General features: G+C 58.8%; 1 protein-coding gene across 4 annotated transcripts; it reads left to right on the top strand.

Annotated features, from left to right (window-relative positions):
* Window positions 1-4,335: 4,335 nt before the first annotated feature.
* Window positions 4,336-14,712, top strand: Hsh2d (hematopoietic SH2 domain containing). 4 transcript variants are annotated; one of them, XM_058576684.1, is made up of 7 exons: window positions 4,982-5,054; window positions 6,206-7,034; window positions 8,377-8,524; window positions 9,472-9,561; window positions 10,458-10,623; window positions 11,135-11,269; window positions 13,669-14,712. In XM_058576684.1, the coding sequence occupies exons 3-7, from the start codon at window positions 8,400-8,402 to the stop codon at window positions 14,245-14,247; spliced, it is 1,095 nt and encodes a 364-aa protein (XP_058432667.1). In that variant the 5' UTR covers window positions 4,982-5,054; window positions 6,206-7,034; window positions 8,377-8,399; the 3' UTR covers window positions 14,248-14,712. The 4 variants fall into 4 exon arrangements, with proteins under 4 accessions (XP_046293537.1, XP_046293536.1, XP_058432667.1 ...); XM_046437582.2 differs by lacking the exon at window positions 4,982-5,054 and adding an exon at window positions 5,677-6,092; XM_046437581.2 differs by lacking the exons at window positions 4,982-5,054; window positions 6,206-7,034 and adding an exon at window positions 4,336-4,506.
* The last annotated feature ends 1,101 nt before the right edge of the window (window positions 14,713-15,813 follow it).

Below are 15,813 nucleotides of genomic sequence, written 5' to 3'. Positions count from 1 at the left end.
CTGGGGACAGATCACATCTGAACCATGGCCTGTGCTCAAGGTGAAGGCGGCTCACAGCCAAGGGCTAAAGAACAACATCAGCAAATCAAAGATATGTGCAGGGAAAACCAGACAGAAGCTTCCAGAATCTCCCCACCGTGGAGTCACACATGTGTGACCGACAACACGTGTGCAACATGCTCACCACAGAAGCTTGGTAGACTCGGTGCCCAAGCTCCCATTGGGGCTGATCACGTGGACTCCCTCTGCCTCTTGTTTAAAAGCCTCCCCAGTCCCCGCTGGCATTCAGGGACAGGATCCTCACTCCTCTTATGACTGCAGTCTCCCCTGGTAGTCGCTGCCCCGGGGCCTTGGCACTTGCCTCACCCTAGGCTGGTGGTGCCCTGATATCGCACAGCCTGCTGGTCTAACTTGACTCTCTCCTCTCATCCTATGTCCTAGCTGTAGGAAGTCGCTTGCTTTCCTGCTAAGTCTGTCCCCCTTCATCACGCCTTTGCCTTGAGCACAAGAATGGGGACCTTTGACTTGTGTGGTCTGCACCCATTCAATTAATGAAGGCTCACGCGGCCTCCAGGGCTGAGCAGGGAGGAGCTGGTGTCGTGGCCTCTGCAGAGCAACCAGCTCCCCCGCAGCCAGCTCAGGCTGAGCCGCCACCTGAGCCCTCGTCCAGTGTCCCCCTCTCTGGGTGCCCCAAATCCCACCAAGGGAAAGGCAGTACAAACTCAAGGTGGGAGCCCGGCCACACGCTCCCCGCATGACCAGATTGGCGGTCTGCATGGTGGTCCTTGCATAGTGGCCATCGGTGTCCCGCAGGTCCCCATCCCTGAGTCCCCAAGCACTCCGTTGGGAGGGCTCCAGACCCTCTCTCTAAACTCAAATCCCTGCCCCCAGGGATGCCGGAGACACGGCCACTCAGAGACCTTCTCTTTCCATCCCCAGCCAGGTCACAGAATTCTGGAGAAAGAGTGGCTATTGTCCCTGCGTCCCCAGCACGGGCTGGACGGCCCTTCCTGCTGAGCCCTCTAGAGGCCGGGGAAATCGGGTGGCCTGGGCTCAGATCCCAGCGCAGCCCAGACCCGGGCTCAGCCTCGGCGCCCCCATCTCTGAAATGTGGGTGACCACGGTTCCCGCCTCAGGATGGCTGTGGACAGCCAGGGAGGTCCCAGACAGGGACACCAGACACTGAGCTGTGCCATCGCCGTCTGTGCCCCAGGCAGAACCTCTTCCCTTCCCACCTAACAAGGGAACCAGCAGTGGAGTAGCTTCTGTTGGCTGTTGTTGGCTGTCACTGGGCCTAGCAGGGGGCTGCGTCCACAAACCTGATGTAAACTGGAACGACCTTGAGGTTTGGGGTGGTTCCCCCAGCCCTGGAGGGCCAAGCCGGGAAGGGCGTCCACCACTGAGCCACACTCCTGGCCCTTTTTCTTTCTTTCTTTTTTGAGACAGGGTCTCACTAAGTTGTCCAGGCTGACCTCAAACTTGCCATCCTCCTGCCTCAGCCTCCCAAGTAGCTGCGATTACAGGCCTGCACTACCCAGCCTGGAAAATATCCTAAATTGCAAATTCATAGAATCGGCCACCCTACCCAACACCCGGCCCAGCCTCGCCCACCTTGAGCGTGCTCAGAACCCTGCCTTAGCCTACGGTGGGTGGCCAAGCGTCTAACACAGAGCCTGGCCCACACTGCAGCTGGACCGCGCTAGCGCTTCATTGAATACTATGCTGAACGGGAAGAGCAGAGGGTCGTCGGCGTCACCCTTCACGTAAAGGTAAACTGGAACCATTTGAGTCAGGGACCTTCTGTGTTTGCCCCCACAGCTTCAAATCCCCCCCCCCAGTGAGGTCATGGGATTCCTTGACTCCCTCAGTCCTCCCTTAACCTGACCACTCATGCAGCACGTCACTAGATTGACAATGGATTCCTCTCTTTCAGAGTTCTACTTTTCTTTTCCTCCTCCTCCCTCCTCCTCCTCCTCCTCCTCCTTCTCCTCCTCCTCCTCCTCCTCCTCCTCCTGTACTAGAGATGGAACCCAGGGGTGCTTTACCACTGAGCCACATCCTTAGCCCTTTTTATATTTTATTTTGAGACAGGGTCTCGCTAAGTTGCTGAGGCTGGCTTTGAACTCGCCATCCTCCTGTCTCAGCCTCCCGAGCTGCTGAGATGACAGGCGTGCGCCACTGCTCCCAGCACAGAGGGTTTTTTCTTTTCTTTTTAGGAGTCGATTTTCCTTATTCCCAGGGACTGAGATGATGGGGCAGGCCTGGGGGTGGCTCTGTTGCTAGTGTCCCCTTGAGAACTCACATCTTGAATTTTCTTTGAGGAACAGCTGTATTGAGATGTCCTCACACCATACAGTTCTCCCACTGAGACCTGCAAATTTGGGGGCTTGTTAGTGTGTCCACAGAACTGTGCCATCACCACAAGGAGTTTTAGAATGTTTTTGTCACCCTGCCCCACTGGTTATCCCTAGCCACCACCCATCTGCTTCCCAGCTCTGTGAATTCACCTGTTTGGGACATTTCCTCTCAAAGGAACCCTGCACCGTGTGACCTTTCATGGCAGGCATTTGTCACTCTGCATCGTGTTTTCAAGGTTCATCCATGCTGTGGCACAGGTGAGGGTCCCATTCCTTTTCATGGAACAGTAATATTCCATTGTGTAGTGCTAAGGTTTGGATATGGCTTGAGTGTATCCCTCAAAAGGTTCCTGTGCCAAAAATTGGTCCCCAGAGTGGCAGTGTTGTGGTGGCACTTTTATGTGAGGTGAGGCCTCATGAAAGGTAGAGGGACTCAGGCCAGTCTCAGGGTGGGGTGGGTCTCACTGGAGTTAATTCTCTAGAAAGCAAGTGAGGACTACTTGCTCGGCCCCTTCTGCATGATGCCCATTTCCTGCTTCTCTGCCATGCAGCCAGAGGATCCTTGCCATGCTGTTGGGACCTTCCACAACCATGAGCCAAATAAACCTCTTTATTTTATAAGTATCCAGCCTCAAGTATTTTGTTGTAGCAACACAAAACAGACCAAGACCTCCGGACGCACCACATTTGGCTCCTCCATTTGTCCTTTCAGGGACGTCTGGATGGTGCCACCTTTGGGCACCTGTCTGCTTTGCAAGTGAGCCAAATTAATTCCTGCCCCAGGGCCTTTGCCCTCACTCTTTCCTCTTCTGTCACTCCTTCTTGCCTGTGGACTCAGCCAGTCCAGCACCCATCTCTCGCGGGCTGTGGGCTCCAGCAGGGCAGGGACCCTGTTGTCTCATCCTCTGCTTCATCCTGGCGTCTAGTGCAGTGACCGCACAGGGCCACGGCTCAGCCGCTGCTTGTGGGAAGGGAGGGCAGATCAAGGGGAGGAATGGCTGGAGGCAAGAGCTAGGAGGCCCAGCACAGCCTCAGCACCGCCCCACCCACGTCTGCAGCCCACGCATTCCCCCCCCCCAGCTCAGTGCCCTGCCCGCCTGCCCCGTTGCAAATGTCCCACCGCCCGCTGAGGCCTCCAGATCGTCCCCTGGAAAGGCTGCTGAGAGGAGGAGGGGCCCTGGAGTCCCAGCCTGGCTGTCCCCACCACAGTGACACCCGCTTCCCCTGGGGGCTGTGTTCATGGGTGGACTGCAGACATGGAGGGGGGGGGCTCTGTGGTGACATCCTGAGGACGCCAGTGTGTGGAGGCCCACGTCCCTACGTGGTCAGGGGAGTGAGTGGGGCCCAGGGTCTGAGCCAAGAAACCCAGAGACCCTCCCCATGCAAAAGAGACCCTCGGGGACCAGGCTTTCCAAGTGACAAAGTCCCGCAGGCCCCTCCTGTCCTCTTCCCAACAGTTTGCCCCACACCTTCAAGGAGCCAGCCCATGAGCTAGGGAGGGCGTGGAGGATCAGAGAAGTAGAGCGAGTTGCCCAAGGTGGCCCAGCCCCGGAGGTCTGGAGCCCGAGCCTGCGTCAACCCCAGCCAAGTCCAGACACTGGACCAAGTCACCACACAAAGAACTGATGCCGTTGCTAACTGAGCCCATGTCCCCTGCTCAGTTCACAGCTGCAGAAACCGAAGCCCAGAGAGGCTGAGTGACTCATGCAAGGCCACACAGCAGTGAGTGAAAAGCTGGGGTCCCTGTGTCTCTTGCTTGAGTCGTTGACCCACAGACTCCAGACCCTCCCCCAACCTACTTCCGTGACGGAGAGCTGGGGGGGAGGCGCCAGCTGGACCCCACAGTGGAGTCTGGGAGGCCTGCTGGGCCAGGCTGATAGGCCAGCCACGAGGACGAGGACAGGCCGTTTCTGCCCCACGAGGAGGAAGTGGTTTTGCCTGTGCGCTCAGGGGGCCGAGGGCGGGCAGCCGCACACAGCGGGTCCCAGCTGTCCCTCAGGCCTGCGCCCTGGCCCTCAGTGCATGTGGAGCCCTCAAGTGCTCTAGCTAAAAACAGAAGAAACAGCTGAACACCCAAGAGTGAGCAGATGGGGGGGAATCCAGCCCTGGACTCCTGGGCCTTGACACCAACACCATCCCGAGACACAAGGTCAAGAGCATTTCCACAGAGACAGTCTGAGGGGACCCTGTGCCAGGGGTGAGACCTCAGCCCAGTCCAGGCTGGGTCCAGCTGTGGGCCTTGCACATGCTGCAGGGCCACCTCCTGCACCCTTTCTGCTCACCCCCCCCCCAGTCGGGTTGGCTTCCTCTTGCCGTCCTGTGCCCCTTGCTCCAGGTCCCCTGGGCTCCTCTGGGACTGCCACCAGCCCTTCCTGACTGGCTTCCACCTGGCAGTGAGGACCTTAGAGACTTGGGCCGTCTTCATTGCTTGGGGGAATACAGTCACCAGAGGGTGGGGTCTGCCCTGTCCTGGGTCCTCCCTGTGGCCCCCAGGGGCTGGCACACAGTAGGTACTCAGTGAAGGCCTGTCCAGGCCCGGGGTGGGAGTCGCCGTCCCTCCACCTGGGCCGCGGTTGGCTGGGTGGCGCCCCGCCCCGGGGCTCACCGCTGGAGGAAGCAGGAACCGAGGGCGGGTGCGCCCTGCCCACGCACCGCCCGGAGCGAAACCAGGCTGGGCCGGCACCCAGGGGTCTCCAGGTACCTGTCCTCACCCTCAGCCCCCGCAGGGGCCCCTGCAGGCAGAGAATGGGGGGGGGGGGCTGGGCCAGCAGCTGGGACAGGGGGGCCAGGTCCGCGGAGGCAGAGGGATTTTCTGCAGAGCTGGGAGGAGGGCTTCCTGGAGGAAGGGGCACCAGGAGTGGCCCTGGAGCTGGGAGGCGCTGTCCTGGCAGGGGCTGGGGCTCCAGCAAAGGAGTGCAGGAAGCTGGGCTCCCGCCCTCCAAGACACTGGACACAGTCCCCAAGCCAGCCTGGGCAGCGCAGTGACACCGTCTCTCACAGTGGAAATCGGGAGGACGGGGGCAGCTCAGGGGCAGCACCTGCCTGGCCTGCTCGGCCCTGGGTTCAAGTCCCCGGTCGGGGGGTGCACAGGAAGGGAGGCCGGTGGGTGCGGCTGGGTGCGCTGGGGCCTCAGCAGCCCCCGCTCCCCATGAGCACATGTCCCGGTGCCCTGCCGCGGCCGGGCGATGCGGGGACAGAGGGGACAGACGGAACGGCAGCCGTGGGCCTGATGGTCAGGAAGCCCCGTCGGTGGAGGCGGAGACAGAAAGAGCCCCAGCTGCTGGGGGAGGGCGGCGAGGGAGAGGGGAGGAGGAGCCCAGGGAGGAGGCCCGCAGGAGGCAGGGAGGCCGCCCTGGCCTCCAAGAGGAAAAAAAGGTACCGGGCTGGGCCGGCTGCTTCGTGCAGACCGAGTCGCGTGTTCCTTAACCAGGGGGCTGGGTCCAGAGGAGGTGTGACTTAGCAGCTCGTCACCTGCGCAGGCCGCGGTGACGCCAGCACAGGGACTCGGGGATCTAAACAAAGTGAACAGAAAAGGCCCAGGGAGGGCCCCAGGCCCAGGAGTTACTCAGCTGTGCTGATCCGTGGGACCCACAGGCCTGTCACCCCGGAATCACGTCATCTCGCAGCACACGCCCTTGGCCTCAGCGACGCCTGAGCAGGTGGATTTTATGCCCAGATGTCCCCGAAAATACAGGCACAGGGAGGTCAGGTGTCCTGTCACACAGCGGCCGAAGGGTGAGCTAAACTGGAAACCGGCTCAGATCATCGGCCTCCAACTCCAGACTCCCTGTTCTCTTTTTATTTGTTTATTTATTCTTTTAATTTGTCCCTTTTGATTCTCGTGACAGTGCAGTGTCTCCAACTCGTCATACTTACTCGGAGTCTGACCTCCCACCCGAGGCTGCGCATGCTGCGGAGCCGATCTGGCCCTGGATCCCATGTGAACACAGCAAAGTCACATCCCACTCATTCGACTCTTTCTCCAATTCCCATCCCCCTCCCCTCCCTTCATCCCCTTCCCCTAATCCAGTGAACTTCTATTCTTCTCCCCCACCCCCACTTATTGGGTGTTAGTGTCCACATATCAGAACATCTGGCCTTTGGTTTTGGGGATTGGCTTGTTTCACTTAGCATGATAGTGTCCAGTTCCATCCATTTAGTGACAAATGCCATAATTTCATTCTTCTTTCTGGCTGAGTAATAGTCCACTGTGTATATAGAGCACAGTTAGCTATTGTGAATCGAGCTGCTATAAACATTGATGTGGCTGTGTCCCTGTAGTATACTGTTTTTAAATCCTTTGGGTATAGACTGAGGGGTGGGATAGCTGGATCAAATGGTGGTTCCATTCCAGGTTTTCTGAGAAATCTCCATGTGCTTTCCAGAGTGGCTGCACCAATTTGCAGCCCCACCAGCAGTGTCTGAGTGTGCCTTTCCCCACATCCTCGCCAGCATGTACTGTTGCTTGTACTCTTGATCGTTGCTGTTGGGACTGGAGTGAGGTGGAATCTCAGTGAGTCTGTTTTGCATTTCTCTGATTCCCAGAGACGGTGAACATTTCTTCACATACTGTGGACCGTTTGTCTTTCTTGTCCCGTGAAGCGTCTGCTCGGTCCTTGGCCCATTCCGGCTGTTCCTGTGTGTGGAGTTGTGGAGTCCAGCTCTACCTGAGGGGCAGTGAGGACCCTCCCTCTCTGTGGGCTGCCTTCACATTCTTGATTGTTTCCTTGGCTGCCAAGAAGCTTTAGTTGGACTCCACCCCGTGGCTCACCCTTGGCTTTGCTTCTTGTTCTGTAGGATCTTGTTGGGGAATTCCAGGCTCCTTACTGCTTGTCCCCTGGCCCTGTCCTTGGGAGCCCCCAGAGACAGAGCCAGACCAGAACCTTCCAACTGCCCGAGGTGGCAGGGCGGCAGACGGTGGAGAGGGCGCGGCTTCCCGCTGACTGCCTGACGCAGTTATTTACCCTCCGCCTGCTCCGGAGTTCCCTGGGCCACACCCCAGGGCTGTGCCTGTCACCTGAGAAAGTCAATAGTGGCTGCTGGGGTCCAGGGCCCTCCCTTGGGAACAGCCCAGCTGCAAGCCTTCCTGACCCTGAGAACCAGATGGGCGGAGCTCCAGGTTGGGGACAGAAACCCGGGGGCACCGGGGCTGTCTCACACCAGCTGGCAAATCAGTGCTCTGTCCCCGTCAGCTCCCGTCAGGGACTCTCCAACCCAGAGTAGTTGAACTTGAAGTTGTGGGAATGTGTGGATGGATGTTGCCGCTGGCACGCGGCAGGGGCGCTGATGCTGATGTGGCCGCCACCTTCAGCCACACTGGTGGCAGGAGCCACTGCAGGCCACGTGGCCCCTTAGTGTTCAGTGAAACCATGGCAACGAGCTATTGGCCGCCATCTCCTTCATCACTCATCATTCCGTCACCTCCTCAGCCCTCTGGGGACGTTGACACGGACTTGATGTTTACATGCCACGCGCGCGCGGTGGTGCACAGCTGTGATCCCAGTGACTCAGGAGGCTGAGGCAGGAGGATCGCACGTTTGAGGCCAGCCTCAGCAACTTAGCCAGGCTCTGTCTCAAAATAAAAAATAAAGAGGGCTGGGGGAGGGCTCAGGGGAAGGGACCCAGGTTCCATCCCCAGCCCCGCAAAAGCAAAAAACGAAACCAAGAAAACCCACCTGCTCTGTGCGCGCATGTGTTTGGTTTGTTCCGTTTTCCGGTGCTGCGGAGGGAGCCGCACCCGCTGGGCGACCACGCTGCCCCTGAGCGGCGCCCCTGCACCGGAGGCAGTTATTCACAAGGGGGACTCCCAGGTCCCCCAGCAGTGACCTGATAAGACTGAAGTCAAAGGAAAGGTCCTTGGAGACTTGGCAGCAGTCAATGAATGAATGGCACCCGGTGGGTCTTGGCCAGCCCAGGGCTGGAGCCGGCTGACCCCGGCCAGCAGAGGCCAGCGGAGGCTTCCCCAGCTCGGAGCAGAGATGGGGAGGGACCAGCCTGACCCTCCCCCTCTCACCCCCAGGTGGCCGCCTGACCCCGGGAGCCATGGCCGAGGCCGAGAGGCTGCCCCCGCCGCTGCCCCCGCGACTGGACTGGTTTGTGCACACACAGATGAGCCAGCTGGCCCAAGGCAGTGTCCCCGAGTGGTTCCACGGTGCCATCTCACGAGAGTGAGGACACACCCTGCCCTCCCCCTGCCTCTTTCTACCCTCCCTCCCCCAGCAGTTGTCCCTGCAGAATCCTGGCTGCGTCCCTCCGCTCAGCTCAGCGTGACACAGGGTGAAGGGGCTCTGGGGCCTCAGGCTGGAGTCCTGCTTCCTCCGTGGGCCTGTTGTGTGACCTTGGCAGGTCACTTTCCCTCTCTGGGTCTCACCTTTTCTCTGCCACCAGGCCAGCTCTCCCAGGCACCTGGCAGCACCTGCCACCTTACCCAGGTGGGTGGCACCAACCAGTGATAGCAGGATGCAGCCTCAGAATCCTTCTTAACATGGTCCCCGACCAGTGGCCCTCAGCCTTCAGGATCCAACCAATGTGCAGCTGTCCCTCTGTGTCCACGGGGGTTGGTTCCAGGGCCTCCCTGGGACACCCAGATCCCTAGATGCCCAAGTCCCTCTATCAAATGGCACAGCAGTTGCCTAAAACCTGCGCACATTCAGAAAGCCAAGAGGAGGGGAGAAGGGAGAAAGTAGTAGCCATAGTGAACATGTGGGGAGCACTTGGGAGGGAGCAGGTCCTTCACACCAGCCTGGGAATGAGGCTTACTTTCCCCTTAGCTGAGGGTCAGAAAGGGAGAGACACCTGCCTGAGGTCACACAGCCAGTGAGCGGCAGAGCTGAGTTTTGCCTTGAAGTGCACCTGCCACAGCTCCTGCTCCATTACCCGGGGCTCTCAGTTCACCCAAAGGTGCTTTGATGGGAGGAGATCAGCCCTGGGGTCATGGTCACCAGAGGTTGACGGCCTCTTCGCCTCTGTCCCTGACTATCCCAAGATTTAAAACAACTGGGAGAAAAGTTGGGTTTAGTTTGAAAACCAGAAGAGCTGGCCACCACGTCTGTGTGGCCCCAGTGTGCTGGGCAGTTGTGCCATGGCCATGTCCCTCCTGTGTGTACATTTCCAGGGCTGCTGAGGACCTGCTGGCGTCAGAACCACTGGGGTCCTTTCTCATCAGGGTCAGTCACAGCCACGTGGGCTACACTCTTTCCTACAAGTAAGGCTTGGGCTGAGGGCAGGGTGGGGCGGGGGTAGGCGGGCCCTGGGCTTTTTTGAGAGGGCAAGGGGCGCTGTACACCGCAGCTTCCTAGGGAGCAGACAATATGCAGATCCAGCCAATTTGGCTGGAGTTCATGGCTGCAGGTCTAGCTGTATCCAGCAGACATAGCTGAATCCAAGGCATGGTGGTGACTTGAGGCCAGGAGCTTCTGGGGATTCTGAGAGTGGCTACCATCATCCCTCCACCTTCACCATCTAATTAGTGATTCTCTGACTCCTCCTTAAGGAAACCTAGGGCAGACCAACTCTGTAAGACTTCAGTCCTGATTGGCATCTCAGAGGATTCAGAAGCGTGAAACCACTTTTCAACAGGCAAATCCAAAGGATTCTAGGTCAAAGGTTAAAAATCGAAGTGTCCCATGAAAGAGTTACAATGGGAAAAACTCAGGCCTGAGTTAGGTACTTGGGCAGGGCTCTGCCATTACAAGCTGTAGGACTTTTGGACATGTTACTCAGCCTCTCTGAGCCTCCTGCAAAATCATCGTCTGTAATTAAGGAATACTAATTCATTTGATTAACTGAGCATTTATTGACCACCTATTGTGTGCGAGGCACACAGCCTTGGACTGGATGGAGCCTGAAATTTCCATTGTTCCGAGATCTAGCCATTCTCTATCCCCAGCCGGGCACTGCGTTCAGCTTTGGTCTGAAACGCTTGTTTCACTCTCGCGAGAATTCCTGAGGCCAGCCTTGGTCACCTCCTGTCATAAACGGGGACACTGAGGCACGGCCGGTTAGGAAGGGCTTGGAGTGGAAGGTGGGCGGTGGCTGGGGGGCTGCCGGCTCAGGGGGGTGAGTGGAAGGACGGGCCGTCACCCCGCAGTGTCTCTGCAGGGCCCCGAACTGCTGCCGCCACTTCATGGTGAAGCTCTTGGACGACGGGAGCTTCGTGATCCCTGGGGAGAAGGCGGCGCACGCCTCGCTGGACGCCCTGGTCACCTTCCACCAGCAGAAGCCGATTTGGCCCCACGAGGAGCTGCTGACCCAGCCCTGCGGGCAGGTGAGGGTGGGATCCCGAGGGCCATGGCGCCCTCCGGCGTCAGGACCTCGGGGTCAGTCCCCTCTCCGGCTTCTGCTGCTGCCACTCCCGCAGTGGGCAGCCCCTGTCGCCGCTGCCCTCGCTGTCCCTATCCTCGCGCGCATGGTTTCACGCTGAGGTCACCGGAGCGCCTGTGTGGGGGGGGTGCACGTGGCTGATCTGTCGGGATGACATTGCCTTCAAGCCCCGAGCGTGGGGAGGGCCGGATGCAGCTCCTTATAAGGCTCGTGGGCGTGGCCCAGGGCCTGAGACTGGGGAGGGCAGGATGCATCTCCCAATAAGGCTCGGTGGGCGTGGCCCAGGGCCTGAGTAGCAGCTGTGGGTGGGGCATGTTTCCTTAGTAGGACCTGGGCGTGGCCTACATCCTAAAACTACTAGAGAAGGACAGTCTGGGACCCGCTTTCCAGGGTGTGTCCAGGACCTCAGTCTTTCCGCTTCCAAGAAACTAAACATAGGTCCCTTGGCCCTGCAGAAGGATCCGGCAAACGTGGATTATGAGGATCTCTTCCTTTACTCCAGTGCACTGGCAGAGGAGGCCACCAGGCCTGTCCCTGGCCTCGGGGAACATCAAAGACCTTCCTCCTGCTCAGTGGCTGCACCTGAGAAGGTATGTGATGGGAAAAGGACACGTTTGATCTGTGGGAGAGGCAGGAGTAGAGAATGACCAATGGCTGCCAGAGAGTCTCTAAAAAGAGGATTTGATCCTATAACTAGGTGCCTAAAAGCTGTCCAAGGGAAGGCTCTGAGATTACAATCCAAACGCAACCTCAGCTCTGCTCCAGCCCCTTGGCCATTCCTTTTGTTGTTTGGATGCACCAGCTCCCCTCAGGATCTTTGCACATGCTCGTTCTTCCTCTGGGCATTTCCATATGACCGTCCCACTCTGGGCCTTTCCCGTACTGGCCCCCACCTCAGGGCCTTGGCACCTGCTCTGTTCTCCTCCCCCAGATTTCCATATCTGGCTTCTTTTTTTTTTTTAGTTTTATTTATTTTTTATTAATTAATTTATTTGTTTTTTTTTTAATTTTTTATTGTTGGTTGTTCAAAACATTACAAATTTCTTGACATATCATATTCCACACTTTGATTCAAGCATATCTGGCTTCTTTTAATTCTCCTTCAAGTGTCTCCATCCCGTCTTTGGACCTCCAGCGGACCCGCCCATTACTCTCTTCATTCCTTGCAAAGAACTCCTTGTGGCTTAAAAAGCACTTGTTTATTTCTGGGTTTATGTTTCCTGTGGGCTTCTCCGGGAGGCTGGGGAGTCCTCCTAGCATGTTCTCCGCTGCTTTTCTCACCCCACCCCCCAAAGAAGTCCTGGCATATTGAAGGAGCTCAACTGATGAATCTGAAGAGGAGATAAATGAATGAATATATGAACGAGTGTGTCCCAGCTTCTTGGGGCAGCGTGGACCTTCAGGTGCCCCTAGGTGGAGGCCTAACCTCCCTCCAGGCCTGTTCTGACAGCCAGTGTGCTGGACTTCAGCAGGGGTGCAGGCCGAGGGAGTCAGGGAAGGCTTCCTGGAAGAGGCTGCATAGAGCTGGGTTGGGGAGGTCAAGGAGGAGCCAGCCTCACACAGCGATCAGGACTGGCACCCAGGCAGAGGGGACAGCACATGCAAAGGTCCTGGAGCTCAGTGTGTCAAAAACAATAAAAAGTGCAGTTTGTGGATGGGCGTACAGGTAGTGAGAGGGGAGCTGTCAGAAGGGGAGCACCGGGTGATGAGCAGGGATTCTGTTCCAGATGTGTGCGGAAGCCCAGGCAGAGCGCCAGCATGATGACATTGGTGGGTCCGGGCTCCCTGCCACTGCTGGCTGCGGAGGGAGCTGTGGGGAAGCAGGGTGGAGGCTCTGTGAGGCCCCAGCCCGGGCGCCCTGGGGCAGGAACAGTGTGAATAGTGGTGACGTTTTAGAAGGAAGCTTGCTGCTGGCCTGGAGCAGAGGGGGAGGGGAGAGGGACACAGTTGTGGGACGGGTCCCTTGGTCCTTTTTATTAGGAGCAGGCAGGGCAGAGGCATGGGAATGGCGGCCACCTGGCGGAACAGGTTACTCTAGTGGCTGGTGGGGCCCAGAGTGCCCGGGATGGGCCTCAGCTGTCCCACCGGGAAGGGAGCTGGGCTTTGGTCCTCCGCCTGCCGTTAGGAGACCCTCGGGCTCCGTTTCCCTTGGAGACTCCCAGGTGAGAAGCCCCCGGCGGTTCCACGTGGGAGCAGGGCTGGGGCTGGAAGCACTTGGGGCCGTGGGCAGCGCTGGCACAGATGGCATCCGGATCTGCTGGGTGGACCAGGGCTTTGCAAATGTCCCTGGGCCACATCCGATCCCCTGCCTGTTTCTGTCCGCCCGGGAGTTAAGCGTGGCTTTTAAAAAAGGTTTTAAATTGTTTAAGAAACGACCAGTAAAAGTCGCATTTCATAAGTAGGTGGCCCCTGGATCCCCTGTCCCTAAACAAGGATTTGTGGAGCCGTAGCTTGGCGGACCTCAGTGTGGCCCTGTGACATGTAGGCTGACACTGGGCGCAGGTGGGATGGTCCCCTGAGATCACCACGGAGATGAAAGCTCCCTGTGGCTCCGCGACCCGCTGCCGGGTGGGCGGCTCCTGTGCCGGTACCGTGGGCCACACCCGCTGCGCTGCCTGTCACCAAAAGCAAAGCTCCTCTGGGGCACAGTGGGTGGTGGCGCCTGCCCCGCTGGAGGCCCTGGGAGCGAGCGCCACCAGCAGAGGAAGAAGTGGCATCGTCGGGCACTGTAGACACCCGGTGGCCACGATGGCCCCATGGCCCTGCGCTCACGGTCACTGCTCTACACCCGCGCGTGGGGCTGGGGGACGGCGGCTCAGCTGGCCCAGCTCCTGGGGACACGGGGAGCCACGTCCTGAGACAGGGAGGGAGGGAGGGCAGGGGCCGGGGCTTCACACGGCTGTTTCCGAGCCTCCTGGGGCGGGGGCAGGCCCCGGTTCAGAGCTCTGGTGGGTGACCTGGCCCGGGTGTCGCCGTCTCTCCTTTGCAGGTCCCCTTGAGGCCAGCCCTGCCCCACCCCGGGACGGCGAGGAAGCCCTCTGCAGAGCCGGGCAGGGCGCCCCCCGGGGAAGCCGCTCCCTCCTGCCCCCCGAGGACGCCCTTCAGGGAGGCCGGGCAGAGGCTCTGGAGCAGCCTCAAGGCGCTGCCCGCGTCGGGCCGCATCGCGCAGCCGCAGTTCCGCTCCGCCCTGGCGGCCCTGAGGTCGTCGCTCCAGGAGGCCAGGCCGGCTCGGGGGACCCCCGGCCCCAGGCCCCGGGCGGACAGCAGGAAGCACCCAGGCGAGGCGGCCTGGAAGGACAGTGTCTCCGGGGACCCGTGTGTGGCCACAGCCTCTGACCCCTCGCAGCCCCAGGCCCCAAGACCCAGGGACGCCTCCGCCAGGAAGGCCGCCAGGCCCGTGAGCTGGAGCGGGGCCACCCCGGCGGCTAGGGGCTGGCACCCATTGTTGGCGAGGGCCCTGTCTTCCCGGGAGGCCACGCCGGGGCCCGACGACGTGGCCGAGCCCGCGGAGGACCTGCTGCCCGAGGAGTACCTGCCGCCGCCGCCCTTCGCCCCCGGGTACTGCTAGGGGCGCTCTCCAGCTCCAGGACCATGGCCAGGGGCCGCGGCTCCGGGACCTCCCTTTGACACCGTCCCGCGCTGGAGCTTGGGGGAACCAGTCCTGCAGCTGCCAGCAGGACAGCCTGCTGAGTAATAGTATTCGCAGGTGCAGCCGCGCCAGGGTGCAGGCCTGGAATCCCAGCAGCCCGGAGGCTGAGGCAGGAGGATCGTGAATTCAAAACCAGCCTCAACAACCCAGCAAGGCCCTGGCTCAAAAATATAAAAAGGTCTGGGGGTGCAGCTCAGAGGTAGCGTCCCCGGGTTCAGTCCCAGTAGGACCAGCAGCAACAGTGATAATAATAGTCAGTCATGGGGTGGCTTGAGATGCCTACTGTGTGCTAGGCCCAGTGCCAGACCCTCATCTGAGGTCCATACCTCCAGTTCGACCAACCACAGATAAAAAATATTAAAGAAAAAATTTTACCTATCCCGACATGTATGGACTTCTTTTCTTGCCATTATTCCCTAAAAAATATAGTTTTAATAGCTATGTCCGCAGCATCTGCACCGTATTATATATTAGAAATCATCTAGAGATGTTGAAAGCCCTGTGTGTCCATGCACAGGTTATATGCAAACACGGTGTCATTTGCTATAAGTGACTTGAGCATCTGTGGGTTTGGGTATGCAGGGGAGGTCCTGGAACCAATCTCTGAGGATACCAGGAGACCACTGGACATGTTCCTCAGCAAGCCTATGCCGTAGGGCCACTCTCCACATTCTGAAGAAGACACTGAGGTTCAGAGAGAAGAGGTAGCAGGGTATGAGCATCAGGATTGAAAGCTGAGCCATTTTGCACCGTCTGAAACCACAGGGCAGGAACCTCCGCCACCACAGAGCTGGGATTTGCAGACTCAGTTCCAAGTATGTTCTCACGCAAGTGGTGGTGGCAAGCAGGGCTACTCACACCCTCCTCCCTCCTGAGCTTGGTGCACAGTAGGACTCCATGTGCAGCAGCATCACGACATGCAATATGAGCCCCTTTCTTTTCAATAAGGAATGAGCTGGTGAGCACAGTGGCTCACGTCCATAATCCTAGTTACTTGGAAGACTGAGGCAGGAGGATCACAAGTTCAAGGCCAGCCTCAGCAACTCAGCAAGGCCCTCAGCAACTTAGTGAGTCCCTGTCTCAAAATAGAATTTTAAAAGCACTGCGGATGTAGCCCCATGGTCAAGGTCAGGGTAAGCTGTCTAGAAAGGAGGCACAGTGGAGGTATCTGGGATGGTCCTGGACCTGGCGTTAGCTGCAAGCCCCTTGGATAGACTGGGGCCACGGAAGAAGGTCCAGGGGCAACCCCAGTGGGGTGGCGTGATGCTCCCTGAGTTCTCAAGATAAGGAGGTGTGGAGTGAGGTGCTTCTGGGCACGAGCCAGACACTGCAAATGACTCACAGTGTGCCTTGGTCTTCCTCCACATGCAAACTGTGAAGTACCTTGCCCACCTCAGTGAATGCCACTCCTAATCCCTCCCCCTCAGAGGCATCCCCAAGGCAGTGCTGATGAGTCATCAGAGTCTCAGTCCCTTCGATGGACTT

This window comes from Marmota monax, unplaced genomic scaffold (assembly GCF_021218885.2).
Source record: "Marmota monax isolate L192 unplaced genomic scaffold, Marmota_monax_Labrador192_F-V1.1 WCK01_AAM20220418_F8-fsc00021, whole genome shotgun sequence".
In the NCBI taxonomy this organism is placed as follows: Eukaryota; Metazoa; Chordata; class Mammalia; order Rodentia; family Sciuridae; genus Marmota; species Marmota monax.
Note: the sequence above shows the minus strand (reverse complement) of the source record. Positions and strands in the feature narration are given on the sequence as shown.

Bases quoted from the DNA above. Each gene is read 5' to 3' on its own strand.
- Hsh2d (XM_046437581.2), top strand. From the start codon at position 8,400: ATGGCCGAGGCCGAGAGGCTGCCCCCGCCGCTGCCCCCGCGACTGGAC. The intron at 10,624-11,134 runs GTGAGGGTGGGA...TTGGCCCTGCAG, and splicing joins TGACCCAGCCCTGCGGGCAG to AAGGATCCGGCAAACGTGGA. The intron at 11,270-13,668 runs GTATGTGATGGG...TCTCCTTTGCAG, and splicing joins CAGTGGCTGCACCTGAGAAG to GTCCCCTTGAGGCCAGCCCT.